The sequence below is a fragment of the Gopherus evgoodei genome, chromosome 8, assembly GCF_007399415.2.
Source record: "Gopherus evgoodei ecotype Sinaloan lineage chromosome 8, rGopEvg1_v1.p, whole genome shotgun sequence".
In the NCBI taxonomy this organism is placed as follows: domain Eukaryota; kingdom Metazoa; phylum Chordata; order Testudines; family Testudinidae; genus Gopherus; species Gopherus evgoodei.
The window spans coordinates 82,763,343-82,786,828 of NC_044329.1; the positions used below are offsets into that span (position 1 = coordinate 82,763,343).

At 38.7% G+C, this 23,486-nt stretch overlaps 1 protein-coding gene across 7 annotated transcripts in view; it reads left to right on the top strand.

Moving 5' to 3' along the window:
• The window catches only part of ODF2L (outer dense fiber of sperm tails 2 like), a 54,507-nt gene that overhangs the window by 17,472 nt on the left and 13,549 nt on the right, over positions 1-23,486 (top strand). For 3 of the 7 annotated variants that reach the window (XM_030573849.1, XM_030573852.1, XM_030573854.1), the window contains 9 exons: positions 4,236-4,421; positions 6,162-6,271; positions 8,005-8,140; positions 10,189-10,299; positions 16,593-16,697; positions 17,778-17,936; positions 19,787-19,872; positions 19,957-20,119; positions 21,103-21,228. In XM_030573849.1, the coding sequence (XP_030429709.1) occupies positions 4,236-4,421; positions 6,162-6,271; positions 8,005-8,140; positions 10,189-10,299; positions 16,593-16,697; positions 17,778-17,936; positions 19,787-19,872; positions 19,957-20,119; positions 21,103-21,228 (1,182 nt within the window). Of the gene's footprint in view, positions 1-4,235; positions 4,422-6,161; positions 6,272-8,004; positions 8,141-10,188; positions 10,300-16,592; positions 16,698-17,777; positions 17,937-19,786; positions 19,873-19,956; positions 20,120-20,157; positions 20,239-21,102; positions 21,229-21,957; positions 22,071-23,486 lie in introns of those variants that run through there. The other 4 variants (XM_030573850.1, XR_004001746.1, XM_030573853.1 and 1 more) reach the window with 4 other exon arrangements.

The following is a 23,486-nucleotide window of genomic DNA, read 5'->3' on the forward strand; positions in this document are numbered from 1 at the left end:
CTGTGGCAGCTTGCATAAGTGCTCTGTCATCTCCCATCATATGCAGGGGGGAAGGTTTGGCCAGCTGATCTGTATAGTTAATTAAAAATTTCTAAAATAGAATTTTTTACTGGAGAAGGATAGAGCAGCATATCATTTTCATTTCATTTTAACTGAATCTCCAAGTAATTATTTGTGGTTGCTCCAAATCAGTTGTAACTAGCTAGATATTCAATCTTTTAAACACAATTAAAGAAACTAGGGAAATTAATACAAGTTTGCAATATAATTTTAAAGGGGAAGGAGAGATTTTATATAATCTGAGGAAAGCTGAGGTTTGCAGTTAAACCAAGCATTGTATGTGTATTAGCTGAATATGTCAGAAAAATCAGTTGAAATCATCTTACATGCGTAATCTGGGTCTTTTAGTCACTCACAAAGCCCTCCTAGAACAGTAAGAGTTGAAAGCTATGATATGTGATATTGCAAAGGTAACTTGCCTAGATTAGTAATAAGGCTTAGATTTGACCTAGGACTCTGATGTTTGGGATACTAATGATCTCCTTATAAATACCATACAGACAAATATGCAGGTTTTTTGTGTTTAGACTTACTAGAATCTTACTCAACTACAAAGATAAACTCAGTTGATAAGTTAATTATAGAAATTAATTTAATTCTAACAGTGATTATACCTGTTTCTTGGTGGATATGATGTTCTAATAGTACATATAAACCTTTGTAATGATGTATTTTTACACTTTGGAAAATAGGAATGAAAGTGATTTTAAAACAATATCACCATAGAGATTTCAGAGCAATGCCAAATACTAACATTTTTTGTGTGTGTGTGTGTGTGTATATATATATATATATATATATATATATATATTGGGGCTGTCAATTAATCGCAGTTAACTCACACAATTAACTCAAGAAATTAATCACGATTAATCGCACTCAAATGATAAAATACCACTTGAAATTTATTAAATATTGTTGGATGTTTTTCTACATTTTAAAACATTGATTGCTATTACAACACAGAATACAAAGTGTACAGTGCTCACTTTATATTATTTTTTATTACAAATATTTGCATTGTAAAAATGATAAAAGAAATAGTATTTTTCAGTTCACCTCATACAAGTACTGTAATGCAATCTCTTTATCATGTAGGGTTTTTTTGTTTACATAACTGCACTCAAAAACAAAACAATGTAAAACTTTAGAGCCTACAAGTCCACTCAGTCCAACTTCCTGTTCAGCCAATCGCTCAGACAAACAAGCTTGTTAACATTTACAGGAGATAATGCTGCCTGCTTCTTATTTACAGTGTTACCTGAAAGTGAGAACAGGTGTTCACATGGCATTTTTGTAGCTGGTGGTGCAAGGTATTTATGTGCCAGATACGCTAAACATACCACTTAATGCTTCAGCCACCATTCCAGAGGACATGCATTATCTCCTGGCAGCATTATCTCCTGCAAACTGTAACCAAACTTGTTTGTCTGAGCGATTGGTTGAACTAGAAGTAGGACTGAGTGGACTTGTAGGCTCTAAAGTTTCACATTGTTTTATTTTTTAATGCAGTTATTTTTTGTACATAATTTTACATTTGTAAGTTCAACTTTCATGATAAAGAGATTGCTTTACAGTACTTGTGTTAGGTGAATTGAAAAATACTATTTCTTTTGTTTTTTTACAGTGCAAGTATTTGCAATAAAAATAAATATAAAGCGAGCACTGTACACTTTGTATTTGGTGTTGTAATTGAAATCAACATATTTGAAAATGTAGAACACATCCAAAAATATTTAAATAAATGGTATTTTTTAATCGGGCGATTAATCACAATTAATTTTTTTAATCACTTGACAGCTCTAATATACATATTATATATATGGTATTTGCCATTAAGAAGTGACCATTTGGAAATTAAAAGTAGGGTAGATTTTCTTTTTTCAGGTTTGGCAGATTACTTATTTTGTTCTCTAACACTTTTACTCCAGAACATGAAATTAAGTATACACATTTCATGTTTTGTTCTGAAGGATATTGTTTTTTGTACTTCTGCCACAGTGTCATTATTAGAATTCTCCTAGCGCATTTTATTAAATGGTATATTTCAAGGAATAAGCTGATCTTTGCATAAAGATTCAGTGAGAGTAGACAGCCATCTAGGCTGAGGTTTTCAAAGCAGTCTAAGGTAATTAAGTGTACATATCCCACTGAAGTCAGCTGATACCCTGACAAACCCTTCAGACAGCTTGAATGTTTTCTGCTTATTATGAAATTAGTTCCAAGTTTAAATTTACCTAAGTCTTTGTAAAGGACAGAGCTGCATGCTACACAGGACTGTCAGTCATAGTGTGATAGTGACATCTTGTGGTGACATAAAAGATTTACAATTGTATTCCCTAGGTATTTCTTTAACTGTTAATATAAGCTACAAGGTCGGTGAGGTAATATCTTTTACCAGCATATAAGCAACAGACTGACAAATAAAAATCTTCTCCTCAATTTGCTTCATTCATTGAAGATGTTATCTCCCAAATCATAGTTATAAATATCAAAGTCAAATATAAACTGCTTCATTTCACACTTATATCAAGAAGTGGCATTGTTCCTTTTTTCCCCTTTTGACTACCAAGTAAATTGCATGTTATTCTAGCTATGTATGTGTCTAGAACACACCTTAGAAAGGGTCACAGCCCAAACTTGAAAGAGAAGGCACTATACCTGTTTTTAATTCATGTTACATTTAGTCATGTCTGCCTTTAAACTATTGTAAGATGACCTGAAAGGATTTTATATAGACTGGTATATGGAGCTGACATGTTTACTACTTTATTACATAGTGGAAAAAGTGTTGATGATATCAATGTGGATTTAAGACTGTCCATCAAGAAAAAAGTTGCATGCTGGTAGCTTGTTGATGCCATCGATGACCATCCTAAAGACAACTGTATTTGGGCCCTCTTTAAAGCAGGCTTTAAGGATACACCTGATTGCTTTCTTCACCAAATGTCACTGTACCTTGTTTTAATGTCTTTGATGTGATTTGCCTTTAGCATCCTTATTTAAATAAAAAATGCCATATAGAGGAACAAACATAAATATCATGATAGTAACACCCATGAAAAATCTAGTTCAGGTAACTTGCCCAGCCTTGCATAGGAACTCTGTAGCTGAGGCAGGGAGAGAATTCAGTTCTCAAGGGCAACATTCATCGGACTCAACGTTGAGACCATCCTTTCTCTTCTTGCAATCTTCTGCCTCATTCACTGTGTGCTTCTAACTTCTACAACAAATGATGCAGGGGTGCTGTAGATAATTATCTTATTCGCTGCACAGCCATTATTCATCCCCAGAGCAGGTGCATCTAGACCACTGAATGCTGAATGAGGCAGGGGTCCTGTGGAAAAAAGAGCATGCAATCATGTAATTAAAGATTGTACTATAATGCATACACATAAGGCAGTGTTGGCATTTCCTAACTTTTGAGTGTGTGACTATGCAGCCTTAATGTTCTTTTAATATACTTGGTTAAATGTAATTTCCTATTTCTTTCAAAAACAAACTGGAAAAACAAAGTTTCTGTCATGTGGAGTCATATTGATCACCAGGTTGGGTTATCAGCAGATTTTAGACCCATCCACAGCACATATCGGTACCACTTGAGCTAATGCAGTAACTGATAGCAGTAGTAGTTGGTTATATTCTGTGTGGGCCAGCCACTAGAGGATGAAGAAAAACACACTTTTTCAGTGGTCTTCAGAGCTATTTGCTGACAACAGAAGAATGTAGCAATTTAGGATTCTTGGGTTCTATTCCAGGTTCTGCTGGAGGGGAGTATTTTCTAGTAGTTGTAGACTCTTCTGCCCCTCTGACCCCAGTCTACCCTTGTCCCCATCTGCTGCTGCCCCCCACAACCTACTCACTGATTCCTGTCCTCTTCCCATTCTGCTGTGCCCCCATCCTCATGGTTTTCCCCCACCATTTGGCTCCTTCCCTACCCTCTGACTTATGCACCCGCCTCCCCCTCTGTCCCTCCATCCCCATTTCTCACTACGCAGTGGGTGGAAATACTGGGTGCGCAGCTTCTGCTCTCACCCTTGTGCATGTATTTGGGATGCAGGAAGCTTAATGCAGGTGGGGTGGAAGTCTTTCTCCCCTTCATGGTTATGTTACTGTGACTCAAAATCTACCCCAGAATGTTCAGAACATATTCATTTTGCTTAATTATGCTGCAGACTCTGGAAAAGAAAATAACTGAGTGGAAGCTTCAAATTGGCAAACAGAAGCACCAAATTTTAACTGTAAAGGAAACAAATGAGCAAAAGAAGAAAGCTCTGAAAAAAGCAACCAGAGCCCAGAAACAGAGAGCTGAATGTTTTGAAGCATCTATTGAAAAACTAACTTCCAAAATTAGAAAGAGGGTAAGTGGCTGTGTTGATACAATCAAAGTTTTTTTAAATAATCAAGTATTGTTTAAAATAATAAGTGCAATCAAACATTAAGACTGCCTCATCACTGGAGAACAGTAATGACTAACTGAGCGTACTGTACTCTGGACTGGTACATTTTAATTGGTTCCACTTTAGAGAAGGGTAATTTAAAATCAGTGATCCAAAAGCAATTGCTAGATAAGATGCATGACCTTTAAGTTCAGAAGGGACCATCATGATCATCTTGTCTTTGTTTTGTTTACAAAATTAAAAAGTCAGTTTAGTGAATGACTTGGACCATGTGGTCGTACACTTTGTAATTTTGCTCTAGGGGGTTTGGTCTCCTTTCAGTATGGTATACACCAGTTAATGCTACTAGGAGTCATGCACATTAATCACTAAATATCATTGAGAAGCTTGTTCCCTTACATTCATAGGTGGGCCCTGATCCTGCAGTTTGAGCTGTGTGGATAGACATTGAAGTTAATAGGCACAAGTGTCCACTCACACAGATCAGATTGCAGGATTGGGATCTTGATGTCTTAGTACTCAGCCATTGTCTTTTTTTAAAATGGATCAAGCAGGCAGCATGTCTTGTAGATGCTCAAATTTCTCTTTGTAAGCTATATGCTCTGAATTTTATAGAGCTTTGAAAATGAAGTTAGAACCTTCTCATTCAGCTGTCACTCAGACCTCGTTGAGGGCCTCTTGCTGCCTTTTTTTCACCAATGTTAAATTTCATAAGGCCAGGAGGATCAAAACTTTTGCAAGTGATCTTTCTGGAGTCGGTGGCTTACAATTCTGAATGGAATCAGTTGGCCCATTAGAGTACATTTAAAACTTGGTCTCCTTTCATTGCACTTCCCAACAGGTGGAAATATGCTTTTGTCATACCATTTCATAGCATGTTACACCATTGTAGACATACATTTGCCTAGTTTTTCTATCAGGATCTAATTAAATTTGCTTTGTTTCTGCCTTGTGGGCTTAATTTACCTTCAGATCACACGATGCAACTTGGTTTTTTCATGCTGACATTCAGTTGTACTGGACATTTTAATTAATTAATTTAATTTAATTTAATTGCCATTTGTCAAACTTCAATTTCAATTTTTTTGTGTTGTCATAGTACTTTCTCTTTATTTTCCTATTGTGAAGTTTAAGGTGAAGGTTTTCAAAGCATTTAATTTTAATGAAACATGTAGCTAACTCTTCACTGCTTAGAAAAGCTCAACTGCCATTAAATAAATCACAAAATCTTATCTTTCTTCTTTTGTGTTTGAAACTCTTAGTTAGCTATTATTTCTTTTTCACAACATTTTGCTTTTATGACAATTTCATTTTGGCATTTATTTTGATTTCTTATTTTAAAAAGTCGAATTCTTATGTCTCAGAGATTAGTACAGTCAAAAATATTTCTTCTAAGAAAGCATTTTAGCTCAAATTTTGAAGTCATACTGTAGACTGCAGCTTGAAAACACCATGAGTGCTTAGTTCTGATTCAGTTCTAGGGACTCATAATTCTGTAGTTCAAGTTTATTTAATATATTTAAATTACCTCATTTAAAAATTTATTTTAATTTCCTCTTCTTGAGATTGCAAGCTTAAGTTTATACTACTGAGGTGTGATTTAAGGCTGCTTTAAGTTAAAATATTTTTTGTGTTTAGGAACTGTGCAAAATTAAAAAGCATTTCTTATGTTACATGATCTATATTTTGTATATCCTCCAGGAAGTCAAATTGTCTGAAGTACTTTCAGCTTCCAGTGCCTGGAAAAATCATCATGAGAAGGCTGTAGAAGAAAAGACTTGGTTAGAGGTTCAATTTGAAACTCTGAAGAAGTAAGTTAAACTGTTGAAGCTTTTTGCAAATGAATAAGAAATAATATTAAATTTCATATACATATTTTTACTATTTAAAATTCCAGGTAGAATTTAGAACTTGGAAATTGGTGCTCAGAATTAGATGTTTCAACTATGGAACATATCTTAGCATTATCGCCTTCTCTTCATTGGATCACACAACTTCCATTATAACTAAAGAGTAACTCCTACATCATTCCTTACTACAGGGGCTTACTGTGCCTGACACAGGGAACCCTCTCACCTTCCAGCACTGGCTGTAATTACAGGCTATGAGCTGCTGTAACCTCTACTTGGGTTACACTCCATAGGGGGGGAATAGCTAAAGGATCTGAGTAGTAACTGATAGAACAGGGTTTCTCCTCTCCAGGCCCACTGTCAAACCTTGCCTCCACAGCAGCACAGAAGAACCTCCCTGCAAAGACTCCTGGCTTTCTACTCACAATTTTGCTGCACTGAATTGGACCACTGCAGAATGGGCCTTCCATACATGCAGATAGGGGATGGGATTTGCCCCCAGTGCATACATGTATGCCATTTGTCTGTATTCACAGACGAAACAGAACTCCCTAAAATCTTAAAATATATAATAGAAAAAGGTTGAATACCTAAAAATGCCTTTTTCCTTGGCATATGGTAAGAAGTATCCTTACACATTTTTATGGTTTGAACTACAGTTCGTATTTCAATAGGTTTGTCATAAATACGTAAAATAAGACTAATGGCTGCTGCCTATACTTTTTAGTTGGGTTTCATGCAGAATGTTTGTTTTGTCAAATAGCTGTTTAAAGAAGAATGTTCACATGTTTGTAAGGGCCAAAATTAAGTTTATGGCTTTTGGTGTTTTGAGTTTCAGAAAACCTAATTTTAATGGAAAGCGTTCTCATTTTTTTTTTAATTTCAAAGAAAAAGTTTCTTTGCTTAGTTTTTACTGCAATGTTTAATTCTATGACATTATGCCAGTGAATGAGTACCAGAAAGCTAAACTGTCTGTAAACAGAAGTGAATCTGATTAGACAGTTTTCATTATCTAATTTGACTGTAGTACAAAAAATAAATTGGTATAAATGATGAAAAGTAAAGTAGAATTGGTTTACTTTTAATAGTTGAAGGTGGTATTCCTAACCCAGGGCCGCTCCAGGCCACAGCGTGCCAAGCTGCCTGCGGGAGGTCCACCGGAGCCGCGGGACCACCGGACCCCCCGCAGGGAAACCTGCGGAAGGTCCACCGGAGCCGCGGGACCAGCGAGCGGCAGAGCGCCCCCCACAGCGTGCCGCCGTGCTTGAGGCAGCGAAATTGCTAGAGCCGGCCCTGTCGTAACCTACGGAATAAATTTTTTTAAGATGGCTTTTAATTTGGCAGTCCCCTTTTAAATTCTGCATCATAATGTCTTGGACTGTAAATATATATAATCTGATATTTGCATTGGAAGAGAGCCTGTGCATTCCATCTAATCAGCTTATTTACAATTGTTCTAACCCCATTTCACATCCTTTAATCTTATTACATCATTTATTGGAAAAGCTGAAGAACTTCCAACTTCTGCAGTTGTTGCTCATTTGGAGTGTGTAAATATATGGAGTTACTTTAATAAAAACAAAAAAAAACCCACAAACTTTTCAATAGCTGCTAGAGGAACATAATATGCAAATTAATTTTAAAAAAGTACTCTGTGCTGGTTGCTGCAAAAGTTCTTGATTTATTTAATAAAGGCAGATCACAAACCTTTTGGAGGACCTGAAAAAAATACAAGATTGTGGAAGAAATTCAAATGAAGAAATCCATGGAAAGCTTAATTCTATCAATTCAGAACATGCAAATATTCGTCTTGAAAATGCAAAATTAAAGGTAGATTGTTATATAATTTCATTGTTCAGTATGAGAATAACCCTGGATACCTGATGTATTTTTAAAATAAAGAGTACCTAGATTTAATTCAAATTTTGTTATTACTATACATTTTTAATATCTCGAGGCCTCCTTTAATAAACTGTGCACTTATCCAGTACCTTCCATCCAAGGACCCCAAAGAGCTTTACAGGTATTAATGAACTAAACATCACAAGACCTCTGTGAAGTAGGTATTCTCATCCCCATTTTGAAGTGGTGAAAATGAGACATTGATAGGTTAACACAGGAAATCTCTGGCACAGCTAGGAATAGGTCTTTGATCTCCCAGTCCTGTATCTTAACCACACTACCTTCCGTCCTTTTCATTATCATTATTTATATGATTACTTAACTAATAGTTTCACTTTTAACTTGAAACAAAATTTTACTAATGTTCCAAACATGGGAATTGAGCTGACTTTTAATAGCTAGTTTCAAATTAAGTTAGGGAGATTTCAAACTTGCTTGGCACAATTTGATAAGCGTCTCTAGGACTTCCCTTTGCTGGTTTTGCTGCTACCTATCCTACTACTCTTTTTCTGTGGCTCATATTCTTGATCCTGGATATCCATTGTGGCCTTTTCCTGTAAACCAAAGCTTTACACACTGAAAAACCAATCACTGAGGCGTGTGGGTGGCCACTCTTCATCCCACTCCTCCAAAGATTATATTCACAATTATTATTTAATTGTTAATTACATCAAAAGATGCCTAGTTCATATGTCATCTGATCTACAAATACTGAAATCCAGTTTGTAACAAGAAAGCTTCTTTACCATTCAAGTCATTTTATTGCTGCATCCATAGTTCAAATGGCATCTGACTTTCTGTGTGAAATTCCCAAACAGTAAGTCTTGAGAGATCCAGTTAAAAACAAGATTAAGAGTGAAGAGAGAAGATCAGCTTAGAATAAAATAAATAGTATACATAATATCTGGTCTGCGTTTAGTTATAATAAAAGTTTTTAAAAACCTAAACATGTCTAGAAAGTACTTTTTCCTTTTGTCCTTCTAGCCTTTCAGAGTATGCCTACACTTGGAATTGAAGCTTGGGGGTGTTATTCCCAGCTCAAGAAGAAATACTCATGTTCTGAACAAGCTACCATGATAAAACTAGAGTGTAGCCATGAGCAGTGGAGGGCCTAGCTGCCACAAGTACCTTCCCATCCAAGACCCCAGGCTCATACTCAGGGCTGCTAGCCCATCCCACTGCTTGTGCTGCCACAGCTGCATTCTGTTTTTAGCATGGTAGCTTGATCAGAACTAGTGTGAGTATTTCTCCTCAAGTTGGGAATCACACTCCTAGCTTGAAGTGTAGACATATATTGAGAATCATATTCTCTGGTTTCAAGTACATCACTGCTATCCTTTCAGATCCCTGTACTTTAATGTTGAAAGTGGTCACAGACTATAAAGATGTTCCAGAATTCATCATCATATCAGACATGCCAGTCAAGGTTACATAGGCAATTCAACAATATATTGTTTGATCAATATATTCCACTGCCTGGGGGCAGTGTAATAGTCTCTGTTCTCTGTATAGTGACTATTATCCCCTATAGTCTTTAACATCCAACAGCCCTTCCAACTTGGAAAATAATTCCAAATTTTTCTTTTTTTAAATCAAGGCTTTCAAATGCCTCTTTGATTTTGCCTGCATCTTAGTCAGCCAGAGAATCAAGCTGATTGGATCTTGGTTTGCCCTAGAGTTAGAATAACTCACACTCAGTCTGTCTTTAAAATGACAGGATTTATGTCTTTTGTATAGTATTTCTACTCTGGATCAAATATGAATGAAAGTTGACAGATTTAAATGAGTTTGTCACAGTTACTTACCATGCAAGATAACAAAATGTAATCATGTACAATTAAATACCAGTAGTTTAATTGCTAGTTATATAATAGTGCTGATGGTGCTTTGATTTCTTAATTCTCCACTGTCAGAAAAAAAAAGTGTATTGCCTATAACAAGAATAAAATATTCATTTTCTGTGTATTTTAATCTAGGCTTTACTTGCTGCTTTGGAAGACAACACTGTTTTGGCTGAAGCTGAACTCTTAAATCTGCAAGAAAAAGTAAAGCAGCAGGAAAACCTTGCTGAACAGTATAAAACTCAGGTGACTAATGGACCTAGAAGGCTTAAGTATCAGTTTTATGTCAATATGCAGTTTTGAGATAATGATGAGGATCATATTTGAGAGACGAGGCGGATGAGGTAATATCTTCAGTTGGTGAAAGACACAAGCTTTTGAGCTACATAGAGGTCTTCCTCAGGTCTGGGAAAGGTACTGAGGGCTTGGCTACACTTGCGAGTTACAGTGCAATAAAGGAGCACTGGACGCACTAGCTCCCTACCCATCCACACTGGCAAGGCACATAGAGCGCTCTGACTCAGCAGCTACAGGGCTGCTGGTACTCCACCTTGGCGAGTGGAATAACTTTTGCTGCGCCCCTGCTGGAGCACCGTGGTGCCAGTGTGGATGAGGTGTTGTATTATTGCGCTCTGACCAGCCTCCGGAAACGTCCCATAATCCCCATAAGTCAAGTGGCTACTCTTGTCATTGTTTTGAACTCACTGTAGGAATACGAATATGCTGTTTGAAAGCTCTGTTTCTGACAACCGGCTGCTTATTTGCTGAGACAGATAAGTATGCTCCGAGACAAATTAGTGTGGAATGCCATGTGTGAGAGAGAGAGGCAGGGGAGAGGGGGTCTGCTGCTGTCTGAACTTACAAGACAGCATGCTGACATGCTCTCAGCCCCCCCAAAATCCACTCTCTCTCCCCCCACATACACACCCCCCATTTGAAAAGCACGTTGCAGTTACTTGCATGCCGGGATAGCTGCCCGTAAGGCACCACTCCCAATGCCGCTGCAAGTGCCGCAGGTGTGGCCACGCCAGTGCACGAGCAGCTGTCAGTGTGGACAGACTGCAGCACTTTCCCTACTGCGCTTTCCGAAGGCTGGTTTAACTCACAGCGTTCTATATCTGCAAGTGAAGCCATGCTCTGAGTGTCACAGCTAAATATGAGGTTGAACAGTTTAGCATAAGTAGTTAGTACGTATTCTATGGGACTATTGAAGGTGAAGTGCTCTATTAGCATCCCTGTAGTCATAGTACAAAAAGTGGGGAGGAGCCTTGTCTATACTACAAAGTTTTGTTGGCAAAAGTTATAAAACAATTAAAAAAAAAAAAAAGGAGATATACCTATCTCATTGAACTGGAAGGGACCCTGAAAGGTCTTTGAGTCTAGCCCCCTGCCTCTACTCGCAGAGCCAAGCACTGATTTTGCCCCAGATCCCTAAGTGTCCCCCTTCAAGGATTGAGCTCACAACCCTAGGTTTAGCAGGCCAATGCTCAAATCACTGAGCTATCCCTCCACCCTGAGTTAAGCTGCTTTAATTAAAACTACTGTTGCATGTCCACACTATGCTCATTGTGTTGACAGAGTGCATCCACACTAGCAGAGACGAGGCCACTGTGGTAGCTATCCCAATGTGCAACTGGCCGCAGGATGCTTTTGGAAGGGTTTGCAATGCTTCGTGGGGCAAGTGCAGTGTCACATGATGCAGGTTTCTCAATCCCATCTTTCCATGGGCATCCTAGTAGAGCATCAGCTGCTTTTCAACTGAAGTGGTGTGGGGAGAGACAGGAGAGTGGTGTGTCCAGGGCGGGGGAGACAGCAGACCAACTGACCTACCCTAAGGCAGGGGAGGGAGATATGCCCCTCAATGTCTCCCCCCTGGCCCTGCTCCGCACAGCAGTCCCTCTCGAAGCAACCTGCTCTGCCTGCCTGCGTTTGGTTCTGTGATTCCCTCTGAGTTCTCCTACAGCCTCCTCCGCTGCCAGGGGTGGCATCCTGAACAGCTCTGAATGCTAAGGAATGTCAAAGCAGCACAGCAATCCCCACACACCCTCCCTCCACTCCCTGCAACAGCAGTCTGCCTGCTGCTGTGTTCCTAGTGCAGGGCACAACTGGAGCATTCCAAGTTAATGATTTGCTCTTTGTTCCCAGAGCAGAGCAGCATGTTCAGCTGTCCTGGAGTCTTGAAAGGGGAGGGACGCATACCTTCAGGGCAGCAGAGATCAAAACAGTGAGCAGAGTGGTCACTGCATGCATTGTAGGATACTGGTGGAAGCCAGTTATGTTGACAAAACAAACAGCAGCGTCTACACTGACCTGACACTTTGTCGCTTTAACTTTGCCACAAAAAGCTTTACGCCTCGGGTCGAGGTGGTTTTATCTTGTTGGCAAAACAGCAGTGTTTTGCTGCCCAAAGTAGCTCTGTAGTGTATACAGCTCCCCTGCTGACAAAACTTTGTAGTGAAGACAAGGCTATAGTGTCTAGCAAAGTTATGAATTTAAGTTCCTAGGCTCTCCTTTTGAAAGTATTATTGTGCAGGTTTCCTTTGAGGATGAGGACTGATAGGTCAGATTTAGTGTTCACTCACAGGTGATATGGTGTTTTTGTCTTTTATCATTTTGCTGTGTGAGTTCATTCGAGACTGTAGTGATTGTGTGGTTTCATCCACACAGTTGTTACTGGGGCATTTAGTGTACTGTATGAGGTACACCACATGCTGTGATAAGCATGTGTAGGATCCATGGATCTTGAAAGATGTGTTGTAGGGGTGTTAATCATGGTAATAGTGGAGATACCACCTGCAGTTTTTGCATCTGTTGTTCTGTCAGGATCTGGTGTCGCTTTGAGTTGCTGTTCTGGTCTGTGGGGCAGTTGCATCTGGTGATGAGCTTAGAGAGGTTGTGCGGGGGTTGTTTGAAGGCCGGAAGAAGGGGGTCAGGTAAGTTTTTTTTCAGGATGGGGTCCCCATCAAGTATGGTTTATAGTTGTTTGATGATACCCCTTATGTATTCCAGTATGGGGTTGTAGGTGACAACTAGGGGTGTGCTGTCAGAGGGGGGTGTATTTCTGCACTGAAGCAGTGTTCTCTCAGGGTATTTGGGTGGCCTGTTCCATGATGCGATCTACTTCTCTAGTGGACTGTTCTTGTTTAGTGAAGGTGGTTTTGAGTGATTTAAGGTGTCTATCCCAGACTTTCTCCTTGGAGCATAGTCAATGGTATCTGAGTACCTGGATATAGATAACAAATAATACCTTGAAGAAATTTTTTTGGACAAATGCACCATGAAACAAATGATATTCCTGAGATACATCAATGATATTTAAGATGACTTAAGTTCCCTCATAGAGTCCCACCATGACTTCAGTAACCACCATCCACTCATTAAACACTCTCTGGAACACTCTGTTGCTAGCATCAACTTCTTGGACACAATGATCAGCTTCAATGGAACCCTAGAGACAATTCTGTACAAGAAACCCACGGATCACCACACTTACTTTGATAGATCCATTAATCACCCCAAACACACCAAGAAATCTGTTATTTAAAGCCAAGCACTCAGATACCACAGACTATGCTCCAAGGAGAAAGTCCAGGATATATATCTTAAAATACTCAAAACCACCTTGACCAAACAAGGACACTCCACCTGAGAAGTAGATCGCATCATGGAATGGACGACCCGAATACCTGGAGAGAACCTGCTTCAGTACAGATATAAAGCCCATTCCAATTGCACACCCTTCGTTGTCGCCTACCACCCCACACTGGAACCCATACATGGTATCATCAAACTACTACAGCCCTTACTTGATGAGGACCCCATCCTGAAATAAATCTTTCCTGAACTCCTTCTTCTGGCCTTCAAACAACCTCTCCAAGCTCATCATCTGAAAAAAGATCCCCACAGACCAGGACATCTGGTAACAGTCCGGGGACTAGTGAGGTAGCACTAGAGTAATGTTTTGGCAGTCTGTTGATATGGCATGTGGATATTTTGTCTCAGTGCTAGGGAAATATCAGTAAAGCCCATATTTTACAAATCTGTTTTGAGTTCCTTAGCAATTCCTTTGTAGTATGTGCCTTTGTTTACGGAGAGGAAATTTTAGCATGATGTATTAGATGTTTTATTGAATTCAGTGATAGCGTAAGGACACCCTTGATTGACATCTCTGACTCATATTTTGAAATTATTGACCAGGCAACAGTTTTATTACAAACTCGAAAACCTGCCAACAGGCCTAGCCTATGGAGCAAGGAGCTACAATAAAACTTTTAGCCTGCTATAAGAGTCAAGAGGTAGTTCCTCAGCGCATCCAGCCTTAAGTAGTTATTAGAGTTCAAACTAGTGGCTGGGCTACTTTCAGAAATAGACTGCTATTAGCTGACACCCACTGATTAGAGAAGGAGGAGATTGGACAATTAACTGCCCCCACACAACAGCTGCAGCTCGTTCTCCATGGTGGATAATGAGCCATTATATTACCAGTTAATTTGGCATTTTATATTCAGAGTTGTCCTTTCAAAATATTTTCTGTGAAGCGGGGTCTGTCACACTGCAGCAAATCTGAAAAAAGAAAACATGATGCCAGGAAACTTCGTTTCCTCACTGCTTCTCTTGATTACGTTCTTTTTTTTAAACAAATTTTCTCCCTCTAAGCCCTGTTTCTCCACTTACTTGCTGTTGCAGTGAAGCCATAATTTTGCTCTTTATCATAGGAATCTCTTACAGTGGAAATGATTGATGTTATTTTGATTTCACTACAAAGATAGAGATAGAGGACAGAGTGGAATACAAAGAGGGAAATTCCTTGTTAAAGCACATATATTTTTGATAAGTAACAGAAGTTGGAGGCATGGAAAACCTGTGAAACACATGTAAGAAGAATGGGTTTACCTTTAAGTATTCTGCAGTGTAAAAGCTCTTTTTAACTGAAGTAGTATTTCTCTCTGTTAAATCTATTAAACATTTTAAACAGAACAGCACTTTTTTCACAAGCAGAATTTTCCAATCTGTAATAAGATCTCATCGCACCAAATCTAAATTATGGTAAATTAATGTTGAATATTTTTATCTCCATGAGAAATAAAAATTCAGTTACTGCTATCTAACTAAAAGGGTGTACAATTTGATCATTTTAAAGGTGGTGGTCCATTGATTTCAGCAGGAGCTTCTAGGTCCTCTGCACCTTAGAAAGCCACACCAGACATTTAGGTGCCAAAAAATGTGTTTAGGAGCCTAAATTTATGCACACAATTTTGAAAATGTTGGCCTTGGCCCTTTAGAATCAATCCAACTCCCACTGAAGTCAATAGGAGCCTGTCCAGTGACTCCAATGGGAGTTGCGTCAGGCCCTTAATGAATAACTGGCAACATTCATTACACCAAGGATGAATTTGTCCCCATGTATCTTAAAGTGATGAGAATTTTTGAAATTTGGAGACATGGTAGTATGAGCTTTTGAAATGGCTAGATATATTCATATTTATATATTTACAACTTTTTGCATATGGCCGTAACAAAGCCTTTGAAATGGAAGATATAGGTGCTTATAAATCATATTAACCACTTGTTGCCTTTTATTTACTGTATGAAATAAAGTAACTTTAAAGTGCAGTGAGCCTCAAGTGCCTGTGTAAATTCAAGTGAATTGTTTCAAAGATTGTGGGTTTTTTTTTCATGATAAGCACAGAGGCTTTTCATTAAAGTCTGTGGGTACGTCTACACTACCTGCCGGATTGGTGAGTAGTGATCGATCTATCGGGGATCAGTTTATCGCGTCTAGTGTAGACGCGATAAAATCGATCCCCGATCGCTGTGCCGTCAACTCTGGAACTCCACCGTGTCGAGAGGCGGGAATGGCAGCAGTGAACTCACTGCCATCCTCACGGCCCCCCAGTGTAGACCTAGCCTAAGTGTATTAACATGAATATGTTAATGCTATTTGGGCTTTGTTAGATGATTTTTAATTGCAGGACAGAAAAGTTTGCCTCTGAAAAAATAACTGCAATGCTTGAATTAATAATGGGAACCTCATCTGAAAAGTAATTTGGTCTTGTTTCAGTCCCAGAAGACTACATTTGCCATTTACACATTTGGATGACTTCATCAGGTTGACCAGGTGTCGCACAGCAAGGAAGGAAAACTGCAGTTCTTGCAATTGGGGAGTGATGCAAGGGGTTCAAGTAAATGAGTCAGCTAATAGTTAAATAGTGCCAAGTCACAGTTTCTGCCACTGCAAAGATATAAGTTTGGGGTCAACAAAGTCAAAATAGGTTTTCTGTATCTGTATGAGTACAATACATGGCTTGGAATAGGGAGCAGTCTCCAGTTGCTCAGCAGCTTGGGTGATATTCAATGTTTCTGCAGCCTACTCAGTTGTGAAGGCAATTATGAGGATAGAGAAAATGAATAAGTAAGTATAGGCAATGACAAAGTACCATTTGGGGAAATGAAAGGCTGTTGCTTGACATAAATGCTTCCAGCTTTAAGGAATGATGGAGTAGCATTTGCAAATATATGTAAAATGTATTGTATCCTAGGTACAAAAATTACAAATGGAGGCAGAAGAATTGAAAGCTAGATACGAGAAAGTGTTAAATGAAAACAAAATAATAAAAGAAGCCAAAAATTTAGAGATAAGTGAGGTAAGTAGTCCACTTTAACAAACAGTATAACATGGTTTCATGGTATTTTGTAGAACAGTGAACCTCAGACTGGCCTGGGAACCACTTGCTGGTGGTTGTAAGATGATGGCTTTCTTGTTTTCCAGGTACTACAGTGCATAAAACGATGCAAAACATACATTAAATACTTCACTAACATTACTTTTCCCTCTAAGCAATTGCTGTAATCACCACAGTGTGAGAATTTCAGAGCAGGAGCAGCAGTCATTCCCAGGACAGTAACTAGGTAGGAGGTGGTCCACACTATAACAATTTGTGAACCCATCATAGAATGTTCATATTGACTGATTTGTTTGTTTGTTTTTTAAATACCAATCAGTGGCCTAGTTTACCCCCACCCTCATGAAAAGCTGTGGAAGCTGGACAGAGAAGAAGGAAATTACTATAAGGTTTGCTTCGTTAAGCATCCTACAAATTAGCATTTTAGGAGTGCAGTATACATACAATAGCTTGTTGAAAATGTTCGTTACTTTTCCTAAACATCTCATTACATTTTCAGTTTCACTGAGCCCTAACTAAAATATAGGGCTGGAGGGATGAGTTTGTGCCATAATGTCAGGGCCAGCACTACCATTTAGGCAGCCTAGGCAATCGCCTAGGGCGCCAGGATTATTCGGGGGGCGGCATTTTGCCGGTGGGGCGGCAGGCTGCTCCGGTTGACCTGCCGCAGGCATGTCTGCGGAGGGTCCGTTGGTCCGCAGCTCCGATGGAGCTGCCACAGTCATGCCTGCGGATGGTCGGCTGCTCGCACGGCTCCGGTGGACCGCCCACAGGCATGACTGCGGCAGCTGCACTGGAGCCGCAGGATCAGCGCGGGGGGTGGCGAAATGGCCATGCGCCTAGGGCGCAAGGAACCCTAGCGCCGGTCCTGCATAATGTTCATTCCATTTTTCATTATTATTGGAGGAATAACATTATGCAAAAATGTGTGTAGAATTTTAGATGTATTGTGTATGTTATCATATGGAAAGCTTTTGAAATTTTTTAACAAATAATTTATGATTTTGTACCTACCTGTTTTCCCTTAATGCTACCATGCAGGTGAGGAGCCAGATACAGGCTCAGCTGAAGGAGTTAGAACATGTTCGTGACTTACTGAAAGTAGCTGAAGAGAGGCTGCTGGAGCATCAGGAAAATCTGTTGTCCTACAAAAGGAGCTATGCAGACAAATCCAAAACCATTAGGGAGCTACAGGTTCAGGTGCTTAGAGCATAATCATTTAATAGTAAAGTATCTAAACTATGTGGAAGAAGGTCTTGGGAGTAGTTTTGCCATGTGAGGGAACCCATGTCAATGTTCTCTCATCGACACACTTGCTTAATAGAACAAAAGCAATTGTGATACTCTTTGTGATACGTTCTGCCTGCATTTTTTTGTACGTTGAGAGATGAAATTGCAGCTTCAGTCCCTAAATGAAAATTCTTATTTATTTTTGCGTTTAGATTTTAGAGCTAATAAGACAGACCTCTTCTCTTTTGAATAATTAGATATGTTAAACGTGAATCCCCAGCTGAATCCCAGAAAGTTTTCCTTGTTAATGTACTGTACAGTTCTAAAGGACACCATTATATTTAATGGAGTAATTTCAATCTCTGGATTTTTTTTTCATGTAATGAAAATACTGCATTTTTAAAAAATGATATTGTAATGCCCAATTTATAAGCTGGGCAATACTTGTTCAGAAAAATGGCTACAAATCATAAACTTCAAAGCAGTAAATTATATCCTATTTTACAAGTTACATTGTATTGTACATATAAATATACTAAAAAGGACACTTCAGACTTCTAAAAATTACTTGGAAATCATCTTTTTTAGAGTTTTTAATCACTGTTTATAGTACCTCTTAAGGGCCTGAATGTTTTTCCTCCTGTTTTTAATATACATTTCATTTTTCAAAGATTTTGATTCTGAACATTGAGAGAAAAACAACTTATAGTTTTTTTATTTTAAACTTAAATGTATGTGACAGACTATATATCTTCGTTGTGGACTAGAATAATCTATGACAGCAGAGCTCTGGGAAGTGTTTGAATTAATGGGGAAAACCAGAAAGAGTCTCCTAAAACTTATTGACAGGTAATCAGTGGCAAAACTTTCAATGACGTCATTAGAAACAGAAAGAGGTCCCATGTGCTATTTTTGTGATCCGTATAAAAATACAAGCTCTGGATTTTATGTTAAATTTCTTGGAAAGATCATCTTTATTGCTATAGGATAGATTCTGCTCTCACTTAAACCTGTCCAAGGCCTCAGTTCGGGAAAGTACTTAATCACATGTTTAATTTTAAGTAAATTCCATTAATTTCCTGGAGAATAAGTAGGTACTTAAAGTTAATCTAATGTGTGCATGATTTCTTGAAGAGGGAGATGGTCCTGAATTGAGGCCTAAATACAGAGGAACTCTAATGTCAGTGATGTTTCTCAAGGTTTTCACTGTGTGCCTGAGATCAGAATCTGATCACTAGTTTGTCGACATGACATTTAAATTCAAATAATCAGTATTTTTCTTCTATTATATCTAGCTATAGTCTCATATATATAGTTAAAGTCTAGTATATGTGTTTGCAAAGTTTATTGCTCTTTTCAAAATAAATACTTTGGTGCTTTAATGAAATCCATCAGACAGCACTCCTAAGCTGCTCCTGCATAAGAACAATTGTACATGTAGGAAAATGGTAAGGAAACAAATATCATTATCAAGCTTCCAAGCACTATTTTTATACTGTGAGGACAAAATAATTTTAAAATGGAGAAAAAAGGCTTTATGAGCCAGATTTTGCACGAATTTAAACCTGCCCAACTAAATGTATTAGGTTGCAGAGTAAACCAGCCCTAAGTTCATGCCATAATAAGTCTTTAGGTTACAATATAGTCTGCTACTATAGTTGTATTTTATTTGCTTCAAATATAGGCCAAATACTGCTTGCCATGGTGATGAAGTAGGCCCACTGATTTGAATAGGATAGCTTGAATAAGGCAAGCTTGATTTGGCTTATAATGTCCTGTGCAAATCTCCATTAAATAGAATGGAAACATCATTTTCACAGATGCATGGCAACAACAGGTTCTTGAGAAACCATTCTTTGGAAGAGGAAAACTGTAACATTCAGAAGAAATATGAATATCTTAAAAGGTAAATGTGATATCTGACTAGCACTCACTTTTACATTTTTCTCCTCATAATCAAATTTCATGTGTGTATCTGTTTTACATAAAGACAGTTAGAAAGGATGGAAGTACAAAATGAAGAACTTGCACATCAGCTGGCAAACCAAGAGGAGAGTCTTCAGCACAGTGAATTGCAGCTTAAAGAGAAATTAGCAGAATATGATGCTTTAGCCAGACAGTTGGAGGCTGCTTTAGAAGAAGGCAGAAAAAAGGTATATATGGTGTAATATGTTTTTAAATTTGATTGCAGTTTTTCCATTTTCAAATGAAGAAAAATCTGGAAAAGAACAAAGGGCTTGAGGAGGTGTGATGGCCAGACAAATCAAGAAAGGTAGATCATTCCATAGGAGGGGACAGTATGGAAAAATAGGTCAATGGGAATTTTTCCTGAATAAATACAAAGAACTTTGGATTTCCTAGCCCTATTGAAGCTGATGGCAAAACACCCATTGACTTCAATGAGACTGAGATTTTGTCCTTCATCTTTATACAAAGGAATTCTTTCCTTCAAACAACATGAAGAGCTTCAACCACCCAATATTTAAAATGTGCAGAAGTGACAGAGTTTCTGATCAAAAGCTTCAGCTTGTCTTTTTTCATTTCCATTTCCATTTTGAATGGGCAGCCCACTAGGACTTTGATATTGAGCCTTTCTAATGTCAGAAGAGGGCTTTCCACACTCAAAATTTGCAAGTTTTTGTGTGGTCATGAACAGAAAAGATTAGATTTCAAGCAATAAAACAAATAGGCGAAGAAGTGTAGGAACTTACATCACAAGTAACTATTGCAGTACAATCAGAAAAATATATATCTGAAGTGATAATGTTTCCATTAAATTAACTATAAGTAAAGTAGAATGTACAATTGTATGATTGTTCTCATATTCTAGTAATAGTGACAGATTCTGAATAAGTATCAGTTCAGGACAGATTCACAGATGAGTCAGACTTCCCACCCCCACCCCATTAATCATTCCTGCAGTATTTTCCTATGAGACAGTTTATTTCACTTTAAATCCAAATGTATTCCATGTGTGCTCAAGGTGGGGAATAGAGGGAGGATTATAATCAGCAAATATGGACAAGACGATCAATTGTAGCATAAAATAGTTTAAAATAATTATTTGTTGTTTTGTGCTTCAAATTCAGGTTTATATGTAATTAAATAGCTTTTTCTTCCTTCATTACCATCACAGGAGTCTGAAGAGGTTGAAAAAATGTCATCCAAGGAGAGAGCTCTTCAGACAAAAATATTGACTCTGGAAACCGAATTAAGAGAGAGACGAGAGGAGCAAAAGCGACTTGTCTGCAAATTAAACAATGTGAGTATCACTTTACTGACACTGATCATAAACTACTTAGTTAATTTAATCACTACATACACTAAAGTGTTTTAAATAGATAAATATTTCTAAATGAATTTGTACATAATTTGGGGCACAGAGTCAGTTCACATAATTCAATTAAGCATAAAACTATCAGAAAGACTGCATATTTTGTGCACAGAATTATAGATGACAGGTTAGGAAAAGATCTCCAGGATACCTAATCCATCTTCCTACATTAGTGAAGCATTGTCTACTCTGCTAAGACCCTTTAGTAACCTCCCTTGGGGCTGCTCCTTATTCTAAAGGCTCACCCAGACAAACAAATTGTTAGCAGGTCCGGACCTACTTAGTGAAGTGGATAAATGTATTTCTGAGCTGGTAAAAGAATCTGATCTGACCAAGAATCTGTGCAAACATTTTCAAACATGAATGCTTCAAGTTAGGCACCTTTAGCCTTATATGGGAATCTAAATAAGTGCCCTGATTTTCAAAGGTTTCAAGAACTTGCTGATCCTAGGTGTGGCACATTGGTACTTGCCCTATCAGCAAGGCCCCATTTCAAGAAGGATTGGCGCCTTTTGAAAATCAAGCTAGCTACTTAAGTGCCGAAGTATGAATTTAGGTGGAGATTTTCAAAGCAATCTTGGGGATTTCAACACATTTTACATTATTGTTAATAGAAGGCATGTCTAAATCCTCTACTCTTCGAAAATTGCATCCCAGGTGCTTAACTTCAGGTATCCAAATAGAAAATGTTGGCCCTTGATTTCATGGCATCCGGCTAGAGACAACGGTACTCAAATTGATGCATAAGGTTTCAGAGACCGGGGACCTGATTCTGGCCCTGCAGTGCTGTAAAATGGTATTTTCTGCCAACAGCCACATAAACACCACAAAGGTAACAAACATTTCCCCCCTTAATTTAAAAAACAATAAACAAAATTTCATTTTTCTTTCATCCTTCATGAGGTGGGTGAATATTACATAAATCCTCAGACTTTTTTGGGAGGGTAGGCTGGTAAGAGATGAATTCCAGCTAAATTGAAGGTGGCACATTGTCAAAAGGAACTCTGGCTACATCGGGTCACCTAGAGCCAGGGATTCTTCTTACATTCTGAACTGGCCTTTTTCTCCTTCTAGCATGAACTCTGGTTTAAGATTCACAGGAAGTTTTTTAAACCCGCTAGAAGCTGGGAGGGGGAAAGCCCAAAACTGATGGCATACGTCTCCCTATTGTCATAGAATTGTTTTGATGTGTCTTTAATTATAATAAAATAAAAACAATTTACAATGGATAGAAATGATACAGTAAGAATGGAAAGGCACAACATTGACAAAGATAAGCAGTATTGCAGGGAGAGTTTAGTTTCTTCTTCTACTTTGGATATTTCTGTGAAGTCTGTTAGAGCTTTCCAAGTTTGAGACAGAGTGAAGTTGGCGTTTTTGTCTGTTCCCTGTTCATCCTTGTGTAGTCAGTTGATTAGTGAATATTTTTGATACATCTTTCAATTTTTCATGTTTCTCTGGGCAACTATTATCAAGAAGTCTAGGAGTATGTGACTGTACCAACAGTTAAAACGGTCAACTTGGGCAGGGGTAGGGGAGAGGATAGGGAGTCTATATGGTTTTTAAATGAGTAAAGTAACTTACCTATGGGGTTGTCAGTAACAAGTGTCCCTCCACATCAGCCTAGAGCGTAATATGTACCACTATATTTTAACAGTTTTCATGAGCGTCTAGGTTGCACAACAGTTTTTACGGTTTTACTCTAAGGTAGAACCTTCTGAGTTCTGATTCCAATTTTATGTTGTAATTCTGAAAAATCTTCATATTTTATTTTTCAATAAATAAATGTGGAGGCTCCAACATGGCATGGGGAGACACAGGCCACTGGCTGCATGGAGGTGGGAGATAATGCTGCAGCTCCGCCCCCCCTCCCCAGGACACAGACTCAGCAGTGAGGCTGCACCTGATCCTGACACAGTGCAAGGGCCTGGCCTGCCCCATAAAGACCCCAGAGCCCTACCCCTCCACACCAGGCATACCAAGATAGCAAGAGAGAGGGACAGAGTATTGCATGCACGTGCAGCCCTGGCTCCCAATCCAGGTGTGAGGCTAGCAGGCTCAGCCTGGCAGGATCCAAGTTTGGAGGGCGCTTAGTGTGTGGGGGGGATCCAGGTGCAGGGTCAGAGGGTTCTATGTGGGGTAATCTGGGTGCAGTGGCTTGGTGAGGGGAGGTGGGGGTTGGATGA